This window comes from Amphiura filiformis, chromosome 14 (assembly GCF_039555335.1).
Source record: "Amphiura filiformis chromosome 14, Afil_fr2py, whole genome shotgun sequence".
In the NCBI taxonomy this organism is placed as follows: Eukaryota; Metazoa; Echinodermata; class Ophiuroidea; order Amphilepidida; family Amphiuridae; genus Amphiura; species Amphiura filiformis.
Genome location: NC_092641.1, coordinates 14,592,544 through 14,612,913, shown reverse-complemented (window position 1 = coordinate 14,612,913; position 20,370 = coordinate 14,592,544). Strand labels below are relative to the sequence as shown.

General features: G+C 35.8%; 1 protein-coding gene across 1 annotated transcript in view; it reads right to left on the bottom strand.

Moving 5' to 3' along the window:
• The window catches only part of LOC140169762 (uncharacterized), a 123,081-nt gene that overhangs the window by 7,381 nt on the left and 95,330 nt on the right, over positions 1-20,370 (bottom strand). The window contains exons 23-27 of the mRNA XM_072193068.1: positions 18,904-19,014; positions 13,557-13,642; positions 5,739-5,878; positions 4,052-4,165; positions 2,817-2,988 (exon numbers count right to left, since the gene is read on the bottom strand). Of these exons, the coding sequence (XP_072049169.1) occupies positions 2,817-2,988; positions 4,052-4,165; positions 5,739-5,878; positions 13,557-13,642; positions 18,904-19,014 (623 nt within the window). The remainder of the gene's footprint in view (positions 1-2,816; positions 2,989-4,051; positions 4,166-5,738; positions 5,879-13,556; positions 13,643-18,903; positions 19,015-20,370) is intronic.

Here is a 20,370-nt window from a genome sequence, read left to right as displayed (position 1 = left end):
TACTCTACATGAGTTTGAGCTTGCTTTCTTGAATCTCTGAACTTTAGTCTGTATGCTTCAGGCACCAGTTCATAGGCCTTAAGGACTGCTTGTTTGACTTCTTCATAATTATTACACTTCTCTATTGGTAGAGCTGAGTAGGTCTCCCTGGCCTTCCCACAAAACTACTTAGCAAAAGTAGGGTCCAATGCTCTTTAGGCCATTTCAAATTTGTAGCTACTTTTTCAAAATGTTGAAAGTACTCGTCAACTTCATTTTCTTTGAATTTAGGCACAAGCTTCACATACTTTGTAACATCAAACCCTGACTTTGAGGAGAAACTTGATGAGTATTTGTCACCTAACTTTGCCAACTTCTCTTGTTCAAACTTGCATTTTGCCTCAATTTCTTTTTCTTTCAAATGTGCTTCTATTTGCAGCTTTGTTTCTTTTTTCTTTTTCTTCCATTTCCAACTTTTGTTTTTCAAGTTCCAATTTTGCACGTTTTTCTTTTTCTTCAAGCGCCATCTTTTCATGGCGCGCATTTTCTTCCATAGCCATTTTCTGTTTTTCATTCTCTAACTTGATCATTTCCAGTTTTTCTTTTTGGTCCATTTCTATTCTCTTTTGATCCATTTCCATTTTCCTCAGTTCTAATTGAATTTCCAACTCTTTCAATTTAAATGCTGAGTCCCCACCGATTTCAGTTTCTACCTCCATTTTCTCTGCCAACAAGGATTCATCAAAAATGTCCTCCCCGACCAAAACATCAATCAAGCCATTTTTGATTGCCTGCTTTCTTGTAGCTTGCTTTACTTTTAAGCCATAATGTTTGGCAAATGCTAATAAATCAGGCTTCTTCAACTCATCAAACTTCTCCCAATTTATAGTTTCAAGAAACTCTTCTGCTTTGAACTCTGCCATACTGTACTTTCTTTTTCAAGACTCAGTATATTAATGTCAACTTTTTACAGTGTATTTCCCGGACGACGAGCCCCCAATTTTTGTTACGAGCCGTACTGACTCAAGGCCAAAATCACCTTTTACCCGAACTCACACGAATGCACAACACAAATACACTGTTTGATTAAGCTAACAAAATATATGTCTGTAATTGAAAATAAAGTATGCTTGGTACATGTAACAACAATATAGACTAAAATCACACAATCACAGTTTTATTCTATCAGTACTTAACCAGCGGTATTCTTGTTGGTGATCCTAGAGTTCTTGCAATGTTCTGGACGACTGATATAATATATCCTTATTCACTTGTCTAGCGAAAATCAGCGAAGTCCAGTGTACACTTGCGTTTATAAATATCCTTGCGTATGAAATCCTCACACGAAAATGATGCTGCTTGCTCCTATTACTTATTTTCTTGCGATGCTTTCTCCACAATATTTCTCCTTGCGCTGCTTTCTCCAATAATGGTGTTTATTTCACCAATCACTCTGTTTCCAGGGAACAGGTTTCTTTAACTCAGCTCCGCTGTTTTTGACAGATGCGTGGCCTTCACAAACCCAGCAAACTCCAGCAATCGACAGAAGAACTTTAATCCTTTGATGAGGAAGAGCACTTTTGTGTGCTCGCAATCTCCTTCGTTGCTCATAGCTCAATTATTGGCTATATAAACTGGTTAAAATGTACTTCTTTTTTGAAGCACGAAGACCATCACACACATGTGGAGTCTACAATCTCCCATGGCATTCTGCAATGTCCAAACAAAAGCCTAGAGCTTTTATACCAGTACTCATGCAAAGCCCATCATCTATTAATAAACCATTACTTCAATCACATTTTCACAACAGATTGCTGCAATCTTGGGATTTCCCAATATTAATTATACACATTAACCTTTCACATTACATCACTTCCTGGGGGGTTTTCCTGATGGTGCAATAATGAACTGGGGATTTCCAAGCTCCAAACATAAATCTGACTGTGTTTACAATAATTTGGGGGAAATTCCAAAATAACTTTCCACACCAACTATTACAAGTACAAGGGGCTTTCCCATCTCATGAAATATCTTCAGCTTGTAAACAAAGTTAAATAATTAAATTAAATTACTCAGGGCACATCACAATGGAAATATTATGGTGTATGTCTTTGGGTGCCATGCAGATCCAAAGGACAAGTATGGGGTCTTTGGGTGACAGAGCACGTGCTGGTAATGGGGTCTTTGGGTGACAGCGATGTTGAAAAAGGGGGTCTTAATAGCCCTACATACGGGTAACCTCAAAAGTGGAAGTTCCCCCACCCCCCATTACAGCACAACACATCAAACCTCCCATTTGGCGCACCATTCCTTTTTTAAAGGAATTTTTATTTAAACAACAGCAACAAAACAATTTGCCCACCAGTCAGATGAAAACAAATCGCCACATTGATGATTAAAAAAATCGCCACTTGCAACGGCAAAATAAAAATAAATAATAAAAAAAACACACCCGCCCCGAACTCCCATGCCCAATGAAAATCAAATGTTGCGTTCCTCTCTGCGTTAACAAAATCATAATTATCTTGAACTCTGTCTTGAACTATAGCTAAGAAACTTTATAATTATAAGTGTCCATAAAACCACTCAAGTAGTGAAATTGTGAAAAGGTATTGACCACAACAGAAAAAACACGTGACAAATAAAGACAATTAGGGAAAGTGGAAAGAATTAACAAAATGGAAGAAGGCTAAAATGGAGAAAAATAGAATAAAATGGGAAAAATAAAAAATAGAAAAACGCGAAAAATCAAAATCAAAATGGGCAAATAATAACAAATTGGAAAATAGAATAAATAAACAAATCAAAACATTGGAAAAATATTGCGTTCATCTCACTTTCTTCTTCATATAGGCCTAGATCCAAGTCGTCGTACAGTGAATCAAGCTCTTTAGCCATGCCAAAACCCCCAAGTTTTGCAATGTTGTTTTCGCCAATGTAAACATTCCTTGCGGCTACATCCCTATGGATAATTTTTTTCTTCTCTAGTTCTTCCATGGCCGATGCAACCTAGGGATGTGACAACAAGATGTACGAGTATAGTTGATATTAAACGGCGACAAACACTTTTAGAATAAAATTACTCTCTAAATGTAAAAGAGTGAAAAACTCACTCCCAAAAACCACTCAAAAATGAGTGAAATGTGTTTTTTAACTTCACAACCACTCAAAAAGAGTGAAAACCACTCTAAAAGAGTGAATTTCAACTCGTTCAAGGAGTTAAATAAAGGACAATTCTAAAAACGTGTTGTCCTTTTTATAAGTGAACCACTCTTTTTGGGAGTGAGTTTTCACTCTTTTACATTTAGAGAGTACGGTAAACATGTTGAAAGAAAAAGGTCACCATGATCTCATTTTCCTTCTCTTGTGAACCTTTTAGCTCTTGTGGACGACCGTTGTCTTTGGCTTAGGAAGATTTTAAACATGGGGGGGGGGGGCTGAAAGTTGAAACGATTTTTTGGGCCACAACGGGGTGTGCGCGAGGGGGGTTTCTCGCAGTCAGAAAATTTTGCAAAATATTGGGTCACAAAGACCCATTTTCCCTCTATCTTATCACAATTTTTTAACTTCACCTAGGATTATTGGGGGGGGGGGGGCTGAAAGGTATTCCAGCTCCGCACCAAAATTATTGCGGGGGCTGAGCCCCCTCAAGCGCCACCCCCGGTTCATAAGCCTATGGTTGTTGTATTGCAGTTTTAGACCCATTTCTTGGGACTAATATTGTAGCAAGCACTGGTGAAGCTCAGTAATAATGTATTTAATAAAAAGTGATAAATCAAATTTGCTTATTACCAAAAAAGCTTCAAAAGTGGCAATGACTACTTCTAACCAGTTTGATAATAATTGGTAAACGACAACAATTTTTGACCGTTTACCGTGTATAAATAAAATTGTAATAATAATAATAATAATAATAATAATAATAATAATAATAATAATAATAATAATAATAATAATAATAATAATAATAATAATAATAATAATAATAATAATAATAATAATAATAATAATAATAATAATAATAATAATAATAATAATAATAATAATAATAATAATAATAATGATATCCTACCTGCGCGCCAATGTCAATGAGATTTTCCATGGTTAGTGCTTTTCCTTTGCCTTCTCTTAGAAAGTCAAGAAGACAGCCATTGACCATAAACTCCATTACAATGTATGGCGGCTCCTGGTGTATGAAGTGTAGAAAAAAAATCATTCTTGTAATATATTTTACTTCTGTTATCTTAACCTTATAACCAGTATTGTGTGCAATTGTGACCAGATCGACAGCCTCATCCCCCATATTTGTCCTCATCAAAGCTGAGATTTGGGTTCTGAATCTGATAGGTAATCTCAACACTCCCTTCGGGGATCAGACGAGAGGATGATGGGGGTGCTTTCAACTTTCTTAGAACACTGCTCGTTGGGTGCTTTCTTCTTGGCTGTAGATGTGCTCAGCCACTGCTGTCTTGAATTGAGTTGTTGATTCAATGTCTATTTGTTGCTGCGGCAAGTTATTCCAGCTCTTGAGTGAGAGCGGAAAATAAGAGTTCATATATTGGTCGGTTCTACCGGTTAGTCTGCTGTATGATTGAACATGATTAAGGCGTGAGGATTTGCGTGTTTGGACCAGCCCAAACCTGTGACCATGCTCAAGGAATTGCAAGGCCCCACACACAGTGTCATCGCCCCGATATCTTCATGGCAGAAATCGCCATGGTAGGTTGAATCCACAGACACGCATGGTCATTTTGTTCCGACCTGTTTAATAGTTTTGAGACGCATAATGGGCCGAGGGATATCCGACTATGGCTATTGAAAATAGCCTGGTGACTGACCTCTCTGTGTATGAGTGAGAATGGTATACGCCATGAGGTCATCTGCTTTTAGACTGCCTCCACGAGTGGCCTACGCTGCGCTATAGTTCGGCACATATAAAATCTGAATTTTGTCAGTTTTTTTTAGCTCAATACGCACGATTCTTTCTCAATACGAAAGCTAACGACTATCCTTTCAACATATATATTCAAGTGCAAACAAAAAAATATGGACTATCGTATCCTTTCAACACATATATTCAAGTGCAAGCAAACAAATATAGCTTCTTTAGAATAAAACATTGCGGGAGATATCATTTTCTACCCCGGTATCCAAAGATTTATCGCCTGAATATCAAATCGTGCATAGCACATTCATGTGTATCGATCCCGGGTGTTGATTTTAGTGTCTCTGCTGTACAAAGTAATGATTAAGCAGGCGATGTAGGTGTGCCACATTGCTTCGTGTATTTTGACCAATTGCTGAGCTTCTTATCATGGTCAGTGAGCACATAACTCGCTCACTGAATAATGGGTCTGGTAATTAAAATTGCGTCGTGTATGTTCTGCTTCATTAAACATTTAATAAAGTAAGGTTGAAAGAATAAATAGCAGGACCAATATCGTTCCTCAGTGCAGAATGTATGGAGTACTACAGATATAACAATTTGAGGTCTTATATCTTTAATACGAAAGGTCAACATTTTCATATGATAGACTGCTCCCAGCTAGATACACTTTAAGTACATATCATTAGATTTATAAAGTATTTATTGGAAACTAAGTTAAGAGAAGATAAAAACATTTCCAAAGATTATGCTCAAAAGATTTTGTCGAATATTTTTAGTGATATTCAGCCATTATAGCCCTAGATGCACATAGGTGCGCAGAATGGGAGGTTGTGGTGGTGAGGGGGAGTGAATGAGGGCAGCAAAATTTTACCTTACAGATTCCAACGAAGTCAACGATGTTTTTGTGATTCAGCAGCTTCAATACATGTTGCTCAGCAAAAAAATCCGTTTCAGACAACGTACCGGGTCTCAGGGCCTTAATTGCCAGCACCTCTTCAGTGTTACGTATCGCTTGATTTTGAGTACATTGAAATTAAATAAAAGGCATAATTAGTTATTCTCTATAATTTTATTCAACAATCTCTCAAAACTGAATGTCCAAAAATCAAATCTATGTAAGAGGCACATGGGTACCTCCCCCCCCCCCCCAAGTGATAACAACACTGAAACGCGTCTTATCGCTTGCGGTAAAATATGTAGGCCTATATAGATGAGTTGACCTCAATATTTATCAACAAAGGCAAGGGACTGGTATGCTTGAGTGAACCCCATGCAACCACTGCACTGTTCAATAGCCTCATTGTCATGTGGCGGGAGTTTTAAAAACACGAGCCCTAAACAAAATATGATGCACGCGCATACTGCCAGGCAAAAAACAAAGGCAATTGTGATGATGTGTGCGCATACTGCCAGGCATTGACGCCAGATGTCAACTCATCTATAGGGCCTACAGTTAAAGGTCATATACATGTATATTGCTCGGACAACATCATATCATTGGCAAGCTAATATTATGAGGACAATGAAAATGACTCTTTTTTGGACCTAGACCTAGAAAAAAGTTGACGTCATGAAATGACTGTGCCTGCTTTGCGAGAAAGGACTATAAACTTTCTCAATGCACAGAACGTATACTGTTGTTGTTCACAGAAAAAAACTCTGAATTAAGTATTACAAATTTAATGGTTTTTAAACATATGGATAAAATCAGCCGCTTTTTTTAATTTTTTTTATATTAGTAAATTGCGATGTTACATTCATATGTGTATCAATATCATGAGAAATATTTGGGCTAAAAAATAAAAAACAATTTGAGCTTAGAATTTCAGCGTTATCAATCTGAGACTAGCATATAAACCGTGTTAAGTCCACAAACTCATATATCTGATTTCCCTGTGCGATATTGCAATGATATAGTTATTATAGTTTCAGTTGGATGAAATATTACAAAGTAAACGCATAGTAACAATACTGTGTGTCGCTTTGTTTCCCAAATGAGAACAATAGTTTGCATATTGTTATGCAGCATTGTTATGGTAAATAATAGAACAACTCATTGTTGCTAATGTCAAAGTTGTCAAAGTGATCACACAAGTAAATGAGAGCATAATACAGTGTCCGCTTCATTTACTTACGTCATCAGCAGCTGCCTTGAAAATTAATTTCGCTTCAAACGGGGGAAGAACACGTACGAGCCCGAACTTTACCCACACACTTTTTCTTTTTTCAGGAGAAATACGCATAAACAAATTGCAACGAGTGTCAACTTGTAATATAATAATTATTCTCTTCGAATAGAGATAAACTTGTTTTTGCAATAGACCTGCCCTTTAAGGATTAAATCAAAACTCGACCGTAAAGTCTACGGGAATAATACACAGTAATGAGGTCATTCGTTAGACCCTGGTTCCAATGACCGGCTGGTATCAACGAGTGAGGGAGTGTGGAGTGATTTCAAGTGGTTTTTATCAAATTTAGTATAATCGATTTTCCTTCCCTGAGTTCTTCTCAATTAATATAGCCTCTTTTAGCATTTTATGTTAATACGCAGAGACTTGAGGTCTTTTTATCTTTTCAGTATTGTTCAGACACGAAAACGCAAGGGATTAAGCTCGGGATTAAGAGAGTTGATTTGTATCTTGAATTCATTGTTAAGCTTGAAGTACCAATAAGCTTATTTCAATAGAGGTGGATGCCTGTGTCAATAAAGGCTAAATAAGGCAAGATTATGGAACACCGGTGTTCCAATGGTGTTTAATAGTGTTAAGGGGTTGTCTGGAATGGCAGGTGGGTCAGGGAACAAACACAAAATTGTGACCCGTTCTGACAAAATCAGGAACAAGTCGCATTTTGACATTTGCATAAAAATGTAAGCACCGGACAATATGCTTTAATATCATATCAAAATTATATACACAGCATCAATACTTTTCAAGATATGGGTTATTTTATAAATGATACCTTGATATTTTCGTGAAATTGCTGAGAAATTGGGCTAATAGTTTCCAGCTTTACACGGGATTGAATAGGGATTATCATAGTTTAGCTGTCAATTATTGATTAAATAAACCTCTCGTTAATAAGTACTTTCAATGATTTGAAAGTACATTTAGTCCCAAGGTCAAATACCATGAAATTAGCAATTCCAAAGTTTGATTTTTTTATGGGAATGTCACCTTTAATGGCCTATAACTCAAAAACATGCCTGGCGGCCTGTTCCGGGTTTTTTTGGAGCTGGTCACAATTGTTACCTTTTTGACCACAGCACATGTGTATGTATGATGTGCCATACAGAAACTAAGCAATACCTTAAAGTATCATTTTTTAATGTTTTTTGTCAAAATCACGCTTTTTCACAAGTTACAACTATTTGTATCTGGGTATACCGTCGATGACAGAATAGAGGCCCTGCATGCTTTTATCGATTGGCTCCAACAAAGGATTTGAACCTGTGTCCTTACCGTAATCATGGCGCAGTGCAGTCCATTCAATCAAATGTTGTCATTAACCTACACGTATTTGATCGTATATACTGTGCCAATAAAGTATCCTTACACTTGGAAAAATAATCACAATTTCAAAACTGAACAATATTGAGGTAAATTTGTTTTTTAATAGATGCACTATCTAATCCTGCACATTATGACACCACATTGAATCCAATGTGACCTCAAGAAAAAAGTTACAAGCAATTGAATAGACGAAGGTCCCGTTTTAAAAGTGACAAACTGGCCTTTACAAATATTAGGAAATCCGTCCTCGGGAACGTAATGAAATCGAATCTCAAAAATAAAAGTGCGCGAGCTGAAATGCAACCATCACATTACAGGCCTATTTAAATAATTTCCCATGACCTTACACAAGTGACCATGCTCAAATATAAAACTAGAGAGTTCGGTCATTGATGTGCACCATCAATGTTGAACCTGTGATCAATATTGCTACTGTCTGTCCAATTAACTTAGAGACTCGGTTTTTCCACCATGGTGGGATAATTCTGAATTGACACTTAATTTGGGTGTACTTTGTCTTGGGTCCAATCTCTATCATGGAAAGTTTGCTATATCTTTCTAAATATATGATTGTTTGTTCTAGATTTGGGTTTTAGCGTTTCATATTTGAAAGAACTAATGTTTAATTGCAACATTTCGAAACCACAAACCAAAACTGGGTGCTATGATGTACAAGATTGGGCTACAGTATGCATTTTACCAAGTTAGCAATAGGTAATTGCTTCATTTTGCATATGCATAACTTTCTTTATTATACTCAAAATCGGATTTTATTATACATGTTATAAGGAAGTTGTTTACGTGCATTAGGCTCCTTCACAGCCGGTTTCTGTCGTGTATGTTTGTGAGTGAGCCACAAGCAGACTGGGTTGCCAGGGACTACAGGACAAAATACCTGTTTCTGACTATAACTATTAGCAAGGTCTTGATTTGGCACCCTACCAGATAATACTGATAATGGTTAATTGGAAATCTGAAAATAAACACTTATTTTGTAAACAGATGATACTCTGTGATTATTTATGGATGGAAACTTAGGAAATTGCTGTTAATGGAATAATTGATATATTAAACATACATTTTGTTTTGTCAACTGTAAAAATCCATTCACAAATAAGGTTTTTAGGAACCATTTGACATTAAATATTTTGAACAATTGCTCTATGAAAAATGATATAAATGCACCCCTGTTGATCCAGGCTACTGATAAGCTGTCAACAAGTGACCACTAATTCAACAATTATAATGAGCAATTATCTGACCAGACAGGAACCAAGCTGGGTATAAGGTGCCCAGGCACCTGCACTGTTAACTAGGGTTAGTTTATACCATCACTAATTGATGTTGGAAGTGACACTAGTGGGAGGGGGGGGGTTAAATACCAGTAATTGTGGTAGATAGTTGCTTTGGTTTTATACATTTTGGTAGAGCAACTGGGCAGTTAGTAGTAACAATTATAATCAACACATTCAGAAAATAAAGATTGAATTGAGCCAGGGAACCCCTGGGATTGAGTAATCAGTCTTTTTGATTATAATTGTTACAGGTCATCTGAGCCTGAGGTGGAATAAGTATATATTGTTGGATTGTCAGAATGTTCAAAGTCATGTCATAAAACGTAATCACAAAGTCGTCTGAATATAGATTGATGGATTGATGCGAAACTCGGTGGATGTGATTTCCATTGATCCCTTTGTTTGTACAAGTATAAATTAAGTATAAATTAAATGTAGACCTATTTAACACACATTTTTCAATTTAGCTTATAGTATGTCATTGGTGGTATTCGTGGTAACAACATTTCCAACCCGGTTAGTTGTGCATGTGCTACACACAAAAAATTACTAGCATTCCAAGTACTTGTCAATGTAAAATTATGAAACATGAATTTCATCCATGGTGTTGTCTTTTTAAAGACATTTCTTGTTATTATTTATTTGAAAAAAGTCATGAAAGAAAATGTTCTAGTGAATCTCGGACCTAACAAGATTTTTGGTAAAATTTTGAAAATGTTTTTCTTCATGTCGACTTTTATTCAATTTTGACTACATTTCGACAATAAAACAGAACCATACAATTAATTCTAATGATTAAAAACTTTTGAAATGAAAGTCCATTTCACAGTTAATGGCGATTAAAATAGAGGTCACGCAGTGGCAAATGATATTGATCAGCAATGTATAGGCTTTCTGCTATACTGATTCACCTTTAGGCCAATTATACTAAATTCATTTTACCTTGACAGTCGTGGGGGTCGTTTAGAACGTTCCGATAGAGACATTGCGATTTCCAAACGTAGACATCGGACGTACGTTGATCTATTCAAAACCACTCTCCTGTATCGAAGCGAGGTCACGTATTTAGCTATTTATGAAGATGTGTTAAAAATGGACTAAATTTAAACGCAATATTCACACGAGATTGCCCATTGAAATGTGTGTGATACTTTGCATTAAAAATGACATTGCGATTTTCCATTTTGGATTCCAACGTAGAATAAAAACGCAGATGCTACGTTGAAATATGCTGATTTTACCTCATGTCTAAGTCCATGCAACGCGCCCAATTTTCCGGACGAAAAAGTCTCATTTTGAAAGTAAAGTCATGATGTATGTATGTAGTGATATTTAATCTACCAAAATATATGTTTTGGGGCAACTATAATATTTGGGGAGCACAAAAACTATTAGGTTTAATCAGCATGTAGGTCAAAATTTTAATCAAAATCAAAAGCGGTCTGTTTGAATTTAAGCAGAGACTCAGTTGACTGTTATTTTTTCAATCACTATGCCCTCTATCGACCTAGGTTAGAAGCTGTTAGATTAGATCAAATATTATAGTCTTTATTCTGGCTGTCTTGTTCTCCTTCGTGACGAATGAGCACAATCCAGTCTGGAATCGAGACTAACAATATTTAACACCGTGTTAACGTACGTAAAAACGTACGCGAAAACGTACGTTCCACGTGCTGCGTTTGGAAAATCGCAATGTCTCTAATGAGTCCAATAGGACCCAACTTAAACTGAATTTATAATACATCGCTGAGCGATAGCGATTGGTTTTTAGCCAATGAGGTAGGACATTTTTGTGGCGTTGGGAAAAGCGCGCTACTATATTGGTCAACTACCAATTGCTCACCGCTCAGCCATGGAGTATAAATTCAGCTTCACGCTAGAATGAATACGATAATGCGAAAATATTGTATAATTATGGGGTCACGGTTGTTCGATGTATATAGAATTGGCTTCATTATTAAGAAAATGCAAACTATAGATGGCGCTATTTATCATAAATTATATTTCTTAATTTGCAAGGGGTAGGTAATCAATACTGCCATTTAAACAGATGGAATAGGTGAAACAAACAACAAAGAAATTTTATAAACATATTACATCAAAAAAATAAAAGGAATTATTTTTATTAAAAGCCTGAAAGAGTAATTTCCAGTATCTAAATAGCGCCACCAATCTTGTAATAAATAGATACATTTTATATCCAAAAAAGCTTTAAAAAATGCTGTGAAAGTGAATAATGTTGTAAATAAGGGGAAATTAAAGTTTAAAATGACTCAAAAGCATCTGTATACATTAGTATAATACGGCTTTTTAAACTGTTTAAGCCTAAAAATTGTGTTGTACAGGATGTTTTTTTTTTGTAAAAATAATAAATTATCACATCAAACAACCGTGGGGTAGGGCCTACTATATACAGGGTGTCTCAATAAAAATAAGCCCTATGGAAAGTGGTGCATAACTTAAAATATCGGCTGTAAGATAAAAATTTTCTTAAAGATTCAAACACCATGAAGTGTGTACTTAACAATGGTTAAATTTGTACAAATAGACACATTTTTGGACCATTCCAATGGGGTAATACACATTAACAATAATGTGTAGTTTATTATAAAAGAAATAAAATGAAACGCCAAGTGTTGCTGAGTAGGAGCTCATAAGCAATCAATCAATCTCACAAAGAATGTTTTTCACACGTTTTTCTTTGGGTTAAGGGCTCGGATAGCAACGTTTGCACAGTATTTTTTGTGGGACCTGAGACACATCAGATATATTGAATACGAGGAATGTCCTTTAAAAAATCTTTATCTTCAATATGCTTATCATGAAATTAACGCGAATATCTAGTCACGCTCCTTTTAGAATGTTTACCTGATCGTCGGCTTTTGCAGGCAACAGAATGCAGATTGGCTCACGATAGATGTCGTATTCCTCTATATGGGTCACTTGATGATAAAATTACTTTAAATTCCTTGTAACAACATACAAATGTTCGTCTGGAAACAGGGTATGGAACTGATTATGGAACAGCTAGAGACTTCAGCGCCGTATCAAATCTCATAAAAAGCGCATGACTGGCGAGTATGTTTTTATGTTTCCCGCACGAAAGCTTTCGTCTACATCTATACTGTACTTCTTTGGAAACGTTGACCTTTGACCATTATTTGAATAATGCCTTGTTATGAACTTGATATGTACATTTGATTGGATACTGTATAGCAGCCACTTTATTGAGTTGTTTAGCACCTGGTCAGTAGATAATCCTACAGGGATACAGTAGTTTAACTATGGTGTGAGCATGGTGATAGACTCATTATTGATTAGGCGGACCCAGGGCGCGGATATTAAAAGCACAGGTCCTTTGCGTGTATAGTAGAAAATTATATAATAGAATGTTTGGAATGTATGCTTGATGATAGTTTATAAAGGGTATGTGACCATATTTAATGGTTTAATTTGTATTTTAAGTAATACTTATGGCCAATATATTTTTTTTGTGGTAAAATGTGGCTATTTTGCCGACCATTTTGAATGATCACCCATATATTCTTCCAACCCACCCTAGGATGCGCATGATAAGGACTCAAGAAAACATTGTGTCATTAATATTTATTCCAGGTGGCACCTAGCTCAATCTGAAGCCGGTCTAAAAGGAAAAAAAAGAAAGGAAAAGGGACAGAAAGAAAGAGAGAAAGATAGAAACAAAGGAAGAAACAAAAAGGGAGGGGGAAGAAAGGGGAACAAAGAAAGATAGAAAAAACGAAAGAAGCAAAAGGTTGAGAGAAAGGAAGAAAGAAAAAACCAATGAAAAGCCAAGAGAAGTAAATCGGGAATTTGATAGAAAAACTACTTTACTTTAATTCTATGCCATTTTATATCTACTACCTTTCCAGACATCACCGAATTGACCACATCCGATTTTTGAAAGAAGGAAGATCAAAGATTCGTCCACTCCACCAAGCTTGAGTTCACTAGAGAAATCAAAAATGAAGCGTCATTGATTAAAGTGTAAGTCCATTGATCTATTTGTTCAAATACCACAAATTTTCTATTACATAGTTTTCAATGGAAAACTTTGTAATTTCAAGCACGATTTTTACATTAACGCGCAAAATGTACAAAATTTGCCTTCACTTATTGTCGAGCCCTACAGTTGATCAGTTGCTCTTCCGTTCAACGGTTAGTGTACATGTATTTTAACATGTGTATAGTGGGTCTAGGTCCAAAAGTACGAATCAATATAGGCCTATAGAGGTTTTTTGGCAGCATGTGCCCTTAACTAGAACTCAAATGATAACTGATATAGCTGTGGTCTAAGACCACGAACACAGCCGTGTTGTGACCCCTTAATGACCTTTAACCCCAAAATCTATGAAAATCATATTGACATTGGCAAATGCTTGTGTGCACTTGGCATCATCACTCTCTCATGTTATTTGTGGCAGAACATGCAGAAGGGGCATTTTGAAGGTCTCAGACCGGAAGTGACCCCTTAATGACCTTTGACCAAAAATAAAAAATACCGCGTGTACACTGGGTAACATCAATTCATGTGTGAATATACCGTCACTGTGCTATGTTATTCTTGGCTGATAAACTTTTTTGAAGATATTTCATTTTATACCGGAAGTGAACCCTTAATGACCTTTAACTCAAATAAAAAATACCACATATACAATGGGTAAACACAATTCGTCGTCCGTATTCCATAGTGGCGTATAGTGGGCGCCGCGAATAAACAACTTTTCGAGAAAATCGGGTTTGAAGAAAAGCCAATTTAAAATCGAGTTGTGTAAATCAGACATTTATTATATTTTGTAAATGATGTGAAATTTCTGTAGTAAACTAAATAGATTTTATTGTTATATATTTTTCAAAAGAAATAAATACATACTATTGCTGGCAAACTGATAATAAAACTATACGTCACTATGGAAAACGAACAAAACGCAATACCCTAACCTTACGTTAACCGTACGCCACCTCGGTCGCCGTGTAATCCCTATGGCGTTACTTTTCGTCGTTCGTATTCCATAGTGGCGTATAGGTCCGATACGCGTACGCCACTATGACATACGATGTTTTTCATTTTGCCGATATTTCATAATTATAAAATGTGTATAAAAAGTGGCGTATGGTCGATACGCCACTATGGAATACAAAAATGTCACTTTGTAACTATACGCCACATTTAATTAATTAATTACTAATTAATTAGCTAATTATGACTGATGAGACTTAGAAAAATGAAAGAGAACATCATTAAAAACATATGTGCCAATTTTCAAAAAATGACCAAAAATCACTATACGCCACTATGGAATACGGACGACGAATTCATGTGTGACCATACATCACTCTCCTATGTTTTTCTTAGCTAATAACATTTTTTTTAAAGATATTTGGTTTTACACCGGAAGTGACCCTTTAATGACATTTGACCTCAAACCTGTGTATGATTCATAGACACTGGCTTATAGCAATGTATGTGTGCAAGTTGCGTCACTGTCCTGCGTAATTTGTGGGAAAAGTAGCATTTTGAAGGCATTTCGTTTTATACCGGAAGTAACCCCTTAATGACCTTTGACCTCAAATCTGTGTATGATTTACAGACACTGGGTAATAACAATGCATGTGAGCAAGTGGCATTATTGTCCTATGTAATTTGTGGGAGAAGTAGCATTTTGAGTTGAAATCACATTTTGACCCCTGTGACCTCTAAGTGACCTTTGACCCCACGAGTTTTATGTGACATCTAGGGGCATGATCAGTGATGCTTGCGACCAAGTTAGTTTAAAATCAGTTCAAGCATGTCAGTGCTAGAGCAAATGTAATGGTCACTGAAGAAGAAGAAAGAACTAGACATACATGTATACTGCGCCAATAAAGTATCCTTACACTTGGAAAAATAATCACAATTTCCAAACTGAACAATATTGGGGTAAATTTCCCCAATGCTTATCCTGCACATTATAACACCACATTGAATCCAATGTGACTTCAAGAAGCAAAATTACAAGCATTTGATTAGACGAAGGTCCAGTTTTAAAAGTGACAAACTGGCCTATTCAAAACTCCACAGACTAGACATCTGGTTTGAGAGTGATGAATGGCTGATTTATGCGTTTGGCTTTAATTTAAAACAAAAGGAGCAAAAGAAAACTGAAACAAAAGAACTGAAAAATAAAATGAAAGTTATGAAAAGTACAGAGAAGTAAAAACTTAAATAAAAACTGCTTTAAATAACGCTTCATAGAGGAAACTGTGTTGTCTCTTTGTTGCGGCTTGTTGGAATCTTTTTGCGCCTTGTATAGGCCAATTTGTCACTTTTAAAACTGGACCTTCGTCTATTCAGTTGCTTGTAACTTTACTTCTTGAGGTCACATTGGATTCAATGTGGTGTCATAATGTGCAGGATTAGACAGTGCATCTAATGAAAAACAAACTTACCCCAATATTGTTTAGTTTTCTAATTATGATTATTTTTTCAAGTGTAAGGATACTTTATTGGCGCAGTATAGTTGTGGTCTAAGACCATGAACACAGACGTGTTGGGACCCATTTATGACCTTTGACCCCAACATCTACGAAAACCCCATAGGTATTGGCTTATGTCAATGCTTGTGTGCGCATAGTATCACTCTGCCATGTTGTGACAAAAGGGATGAATGTTTTTCGTCTTGGACCGTAATGACCTTTGACCTCAAATCTGTGCATGATTCATAGACACTGGGTAACAGCAATGCATGTGTGCAAGTTGTGTCACCTACCTTCGTAATTTGTGGGAGAAGTAGCATTTTGAAGGTAGTTCCTTTTATACCGGTAGTGACCCATTAATGACCTTTGATCCCAAATAAAAAAAAATACCACATAATTTGCACATACCGTCACTCTGCTATGTTTTTCTTAGCTAGTAAGTTTTTTAAAGGAATTTGGTTTTATACCGGAAGTGACCCCTTAATGACGTTTGACCTCAAATCGGTGTATGATTTATAGACACTGGGTAATAGCAATGCATGTGTGCAAGTTGCGTCACCGTCCTTCGTAATTTGTGGGAGAAGTAGCATTTTGAAGGTATTGATGACCTTTGACCCCAAGTAAAACTACCACATTAATTAAACATTGTTCATGTGTGCACATACCGTCACTCTCCTATGTTTTTCTTAGCTAATAAATTTTTTTGAAGGAATTACACGGCCGTGACATACGGCTGTCTTTTGGTTTTATACTGGAAGTGACCCCTTAATGACCTTTAACCTCAAATCTGTGTAAACTGGGTAATAACAATGCATGTGTGAAAAAAAATTTGATTCAAACATTCATCTTAGTAAACTGATACACTTTCCATGATGCATAAGTCATTTTTCAAAATATATCCTATGTAAAAAATAAATTTTTTGGTCAAAACTGAACAATGATCTCAATGATTCCAGATCAAAATTGTTGTTCATAGATAATCTAGGACCTCAGGTTTAAAGTCGGTGGCAATATAGTGCTAACCCACATTTCTTTTTTGAAGAAAAACAGGGAACATAATACAGCTGTAATCATGCCAATAAGTTCATAATTATTATGAAAATTATGATTATGATTTTATAAAAATGGATTGTCCAATATATATGTTTTAACTGCAATTGATTCGAAACCAGTAACAAGTGCACCGAAAAAAGGATGAGGGTTAGGACTATATTACACCCACCATTTCCTTTCAAATTTCATGTCATTAAATGAAAAAAGCACACTTATATTGTCCATTATACCGCAAGCAAAAGAATTAAGGTAGCAGTTGTGTTCCCCTCTGTATATACACAAATGTGTCAAAATTAAAACAAGCAGCCAATGCCTGTACTCTTTAGCTCTGATTTAAGACCTTATTTGTTGAAATTGGTTGAGAATTAAAGAAACGGTGATCCAAAACCTATAAATGAAGATATCAAATAAAAAGTTGCACTTTTGTGTTCTAATCAATGAAAGCACGACGCTAGTTTTTCGTTTTAATCAATGAAAGCACGGCGCTAGTTCTCTTGTCCGCGGACGCTTTGTGTACAATAGGGCATGCAATGTGGCAAACTGCAACTTTCAAATTTGAATCTTTCTTGGGTTTCTCGTGTCTTTATTTCTTGTACAATTTCAACGAATGACGTCTTAAATTCGAGCTAAAAGATGCAGCTATTGGCTGTTTGTTCCAATTATGACATATCTGCCTTTGTTTAGGATATACAGGGGGTGAACGTAACTGGTACCTTAATTATTTGGCTTGCTGTACTAGCGTCACTAGAATGAGCAATGACCAATTCTCTTTAAATTGCAAATCTTGTGCAAAAAGTTACTATTTCGCCTGTTTTGTCATACGCGCTCTTTAGCAAAGTCATAAGCGCTCTTTAACAAAGTCATATTTCATTGAATTTACAACCGTATGACAAACAGGCAAAAATAGTAACTTTTTACACAAGATTTGCAATTTAAAGAGAATTGGCCATTGCTCATTCTAGTGACGCTAGTATATGGACATTATAAGTGTGCTTTTTCATTTAATGACATACAATTTGAAAAATAGTGTAAGGAACACTTGAGGTTTTGGCTTTTAAAACCTATGTTTTGGTCAAAAAAAGGGCTTGGATAGGTAATTTACAACAGATGACTGATTTACCACATTCGCCTTGCTATAACATTGAATTGCGTTATCTGTTGACCTAGTGTTTTTTGGGGGAAGTGTTAGCTTTCGTTTGATATTAAAAAAATCGACAAAAACCAATGAAAGAGGCCCATTTTTCAGCTAGAAGCTCCACAGCTCTTATGGTGCTATGCACTCAACCGTGTAGTGTAATCAAAAACTGTGTGAAGTCAATTCGCTGCTTGCTTGAAAGCTCTTGGACGAAAATGTGTGCTCAGGTGTAATGAGGTGGAAACTGTACGCATGATGGTTTATAAGAGAATCGTTTTTGTATAGAAACCTTTATTATGTTACAGAATAGGCACTGTTCCACTGCTTGGATCTTCCGGAACTTTTGACATGTTTTGTGTGAGCTTTTGGGAGATGGATGCATATAAAATGGATTATATTGCAATTCGCTGTAGAAGTATAGTAATGTAACATGATTAATTACCATAGCGATGGGTCAAAAATGATAATGCCCTGCACTAGAAGTACGCTGTACTCTAGAGGTACGTTGTACATCTGCATCACAGCCTGCTTATAGTGCCGGGCAATACATTCAACATTTTTACTCACAGTTTTAGGCTTTGCATTTTCTGTTCGGTTTTATCAGGCATTAGATAATTACTGGGCACGTAACCACAACTACCCGTCGTCACTAATTCAACTTGCCACCAATCTCCCGAGCTGCATGAATCAATAACATGAACAACAATAACAATACCAACAATGATTTATTGTAATAATAATGACAATAATAGAGGGCCTTAAACTACGGCTATAGGTCAAAATCGATCAATCGGCAGTACTTATTTTGATTATAAGTAATTATAATTTTTACGAATGCTTTAACTTCCATTGTTAATTTCTTGAGTAAAGACTACTCTCAGAAAAGTGGTAATGTTTTTTAATCTCGCATTAATTCCTTTTATAAACCATGACAGGTTGCTTGAGGGATTTATGGTCAAACACGAAATTCCTGAAAAAAAATTGGTGTCAGTTCAATCTGACACGGTTATTATTATTATTCAATTGCGTGAGATAACAAGCAGATTTTTAATGGAAATACATGTATTGCAGAATTTGAATTGAAGGGCTGGTTCGCATTCATTTCTTTTTATTTAATTTCTTATTTAACCTTAGGGGTTTTCAACTGAAATGTTTATTTATCTGGAAATAGTTACAACATTAAAACATCCACTAAATGAGTAACCTATGAGTAAATTTTAAAAAAAAGTTGAAAAAATCTCTCTCATTCACAGTGAAGCTATGCAATTTGATAGATTGAAATTCACAATATGCAATTTGATTAAGGGGAAGCTATTCCAGAGAGTATGTGAATTAAATGGAACAGCCATTTCAGAGGGAGTGTGTAAATTAAAAGGAACAGCTATTTTGGGGCATTATTTCGGAGGGAGTATGTAAATTAAATGGAACGGCCAATGGCCAATGGGTATGTAATTTAACTGGAACAGCCTAATTGATATCGATATCAATATTGACGTCACAGATTCGATTTGTCACATGATCGTCAAACCTGCCTTAGAAGGTGTCAGTTCTTCTGGAACTGACACAACAGGAACTGACACAAAAACTAGACAGTACGACAGCAACTAAGTATGTCATATTTAGGCCTAATCCTACATTCGAGTTGATATCTTTTTTAAAAATTGCATTCAAGTTCAGTAGCTTTCAATATGAAATAAAGCATATCAAATAAGTAATTTTTAAAAGTTCAAGAATATATATCAAATAAAGGAACGTCAACACAGATTTTCACGATTTTTTTATTTGGACTAGACCCATCCCCTATCGACAACATATTTTAAGAGCTTTTATGCATACATATCAAATCATGAGATGCACGAATTTCAAACATAATATTTTGGCATTTTTGGAATTTTTACACAATGGACATCGCGGATTAATATCAAACTATTATATTTTGAGAATTGTCTAGGGACATATCGCCAGAAGCTTCACGAATTATTAATTCAAGACCTATCTTTCTTTAACACACAAAATAAAGACAGATATGACAAC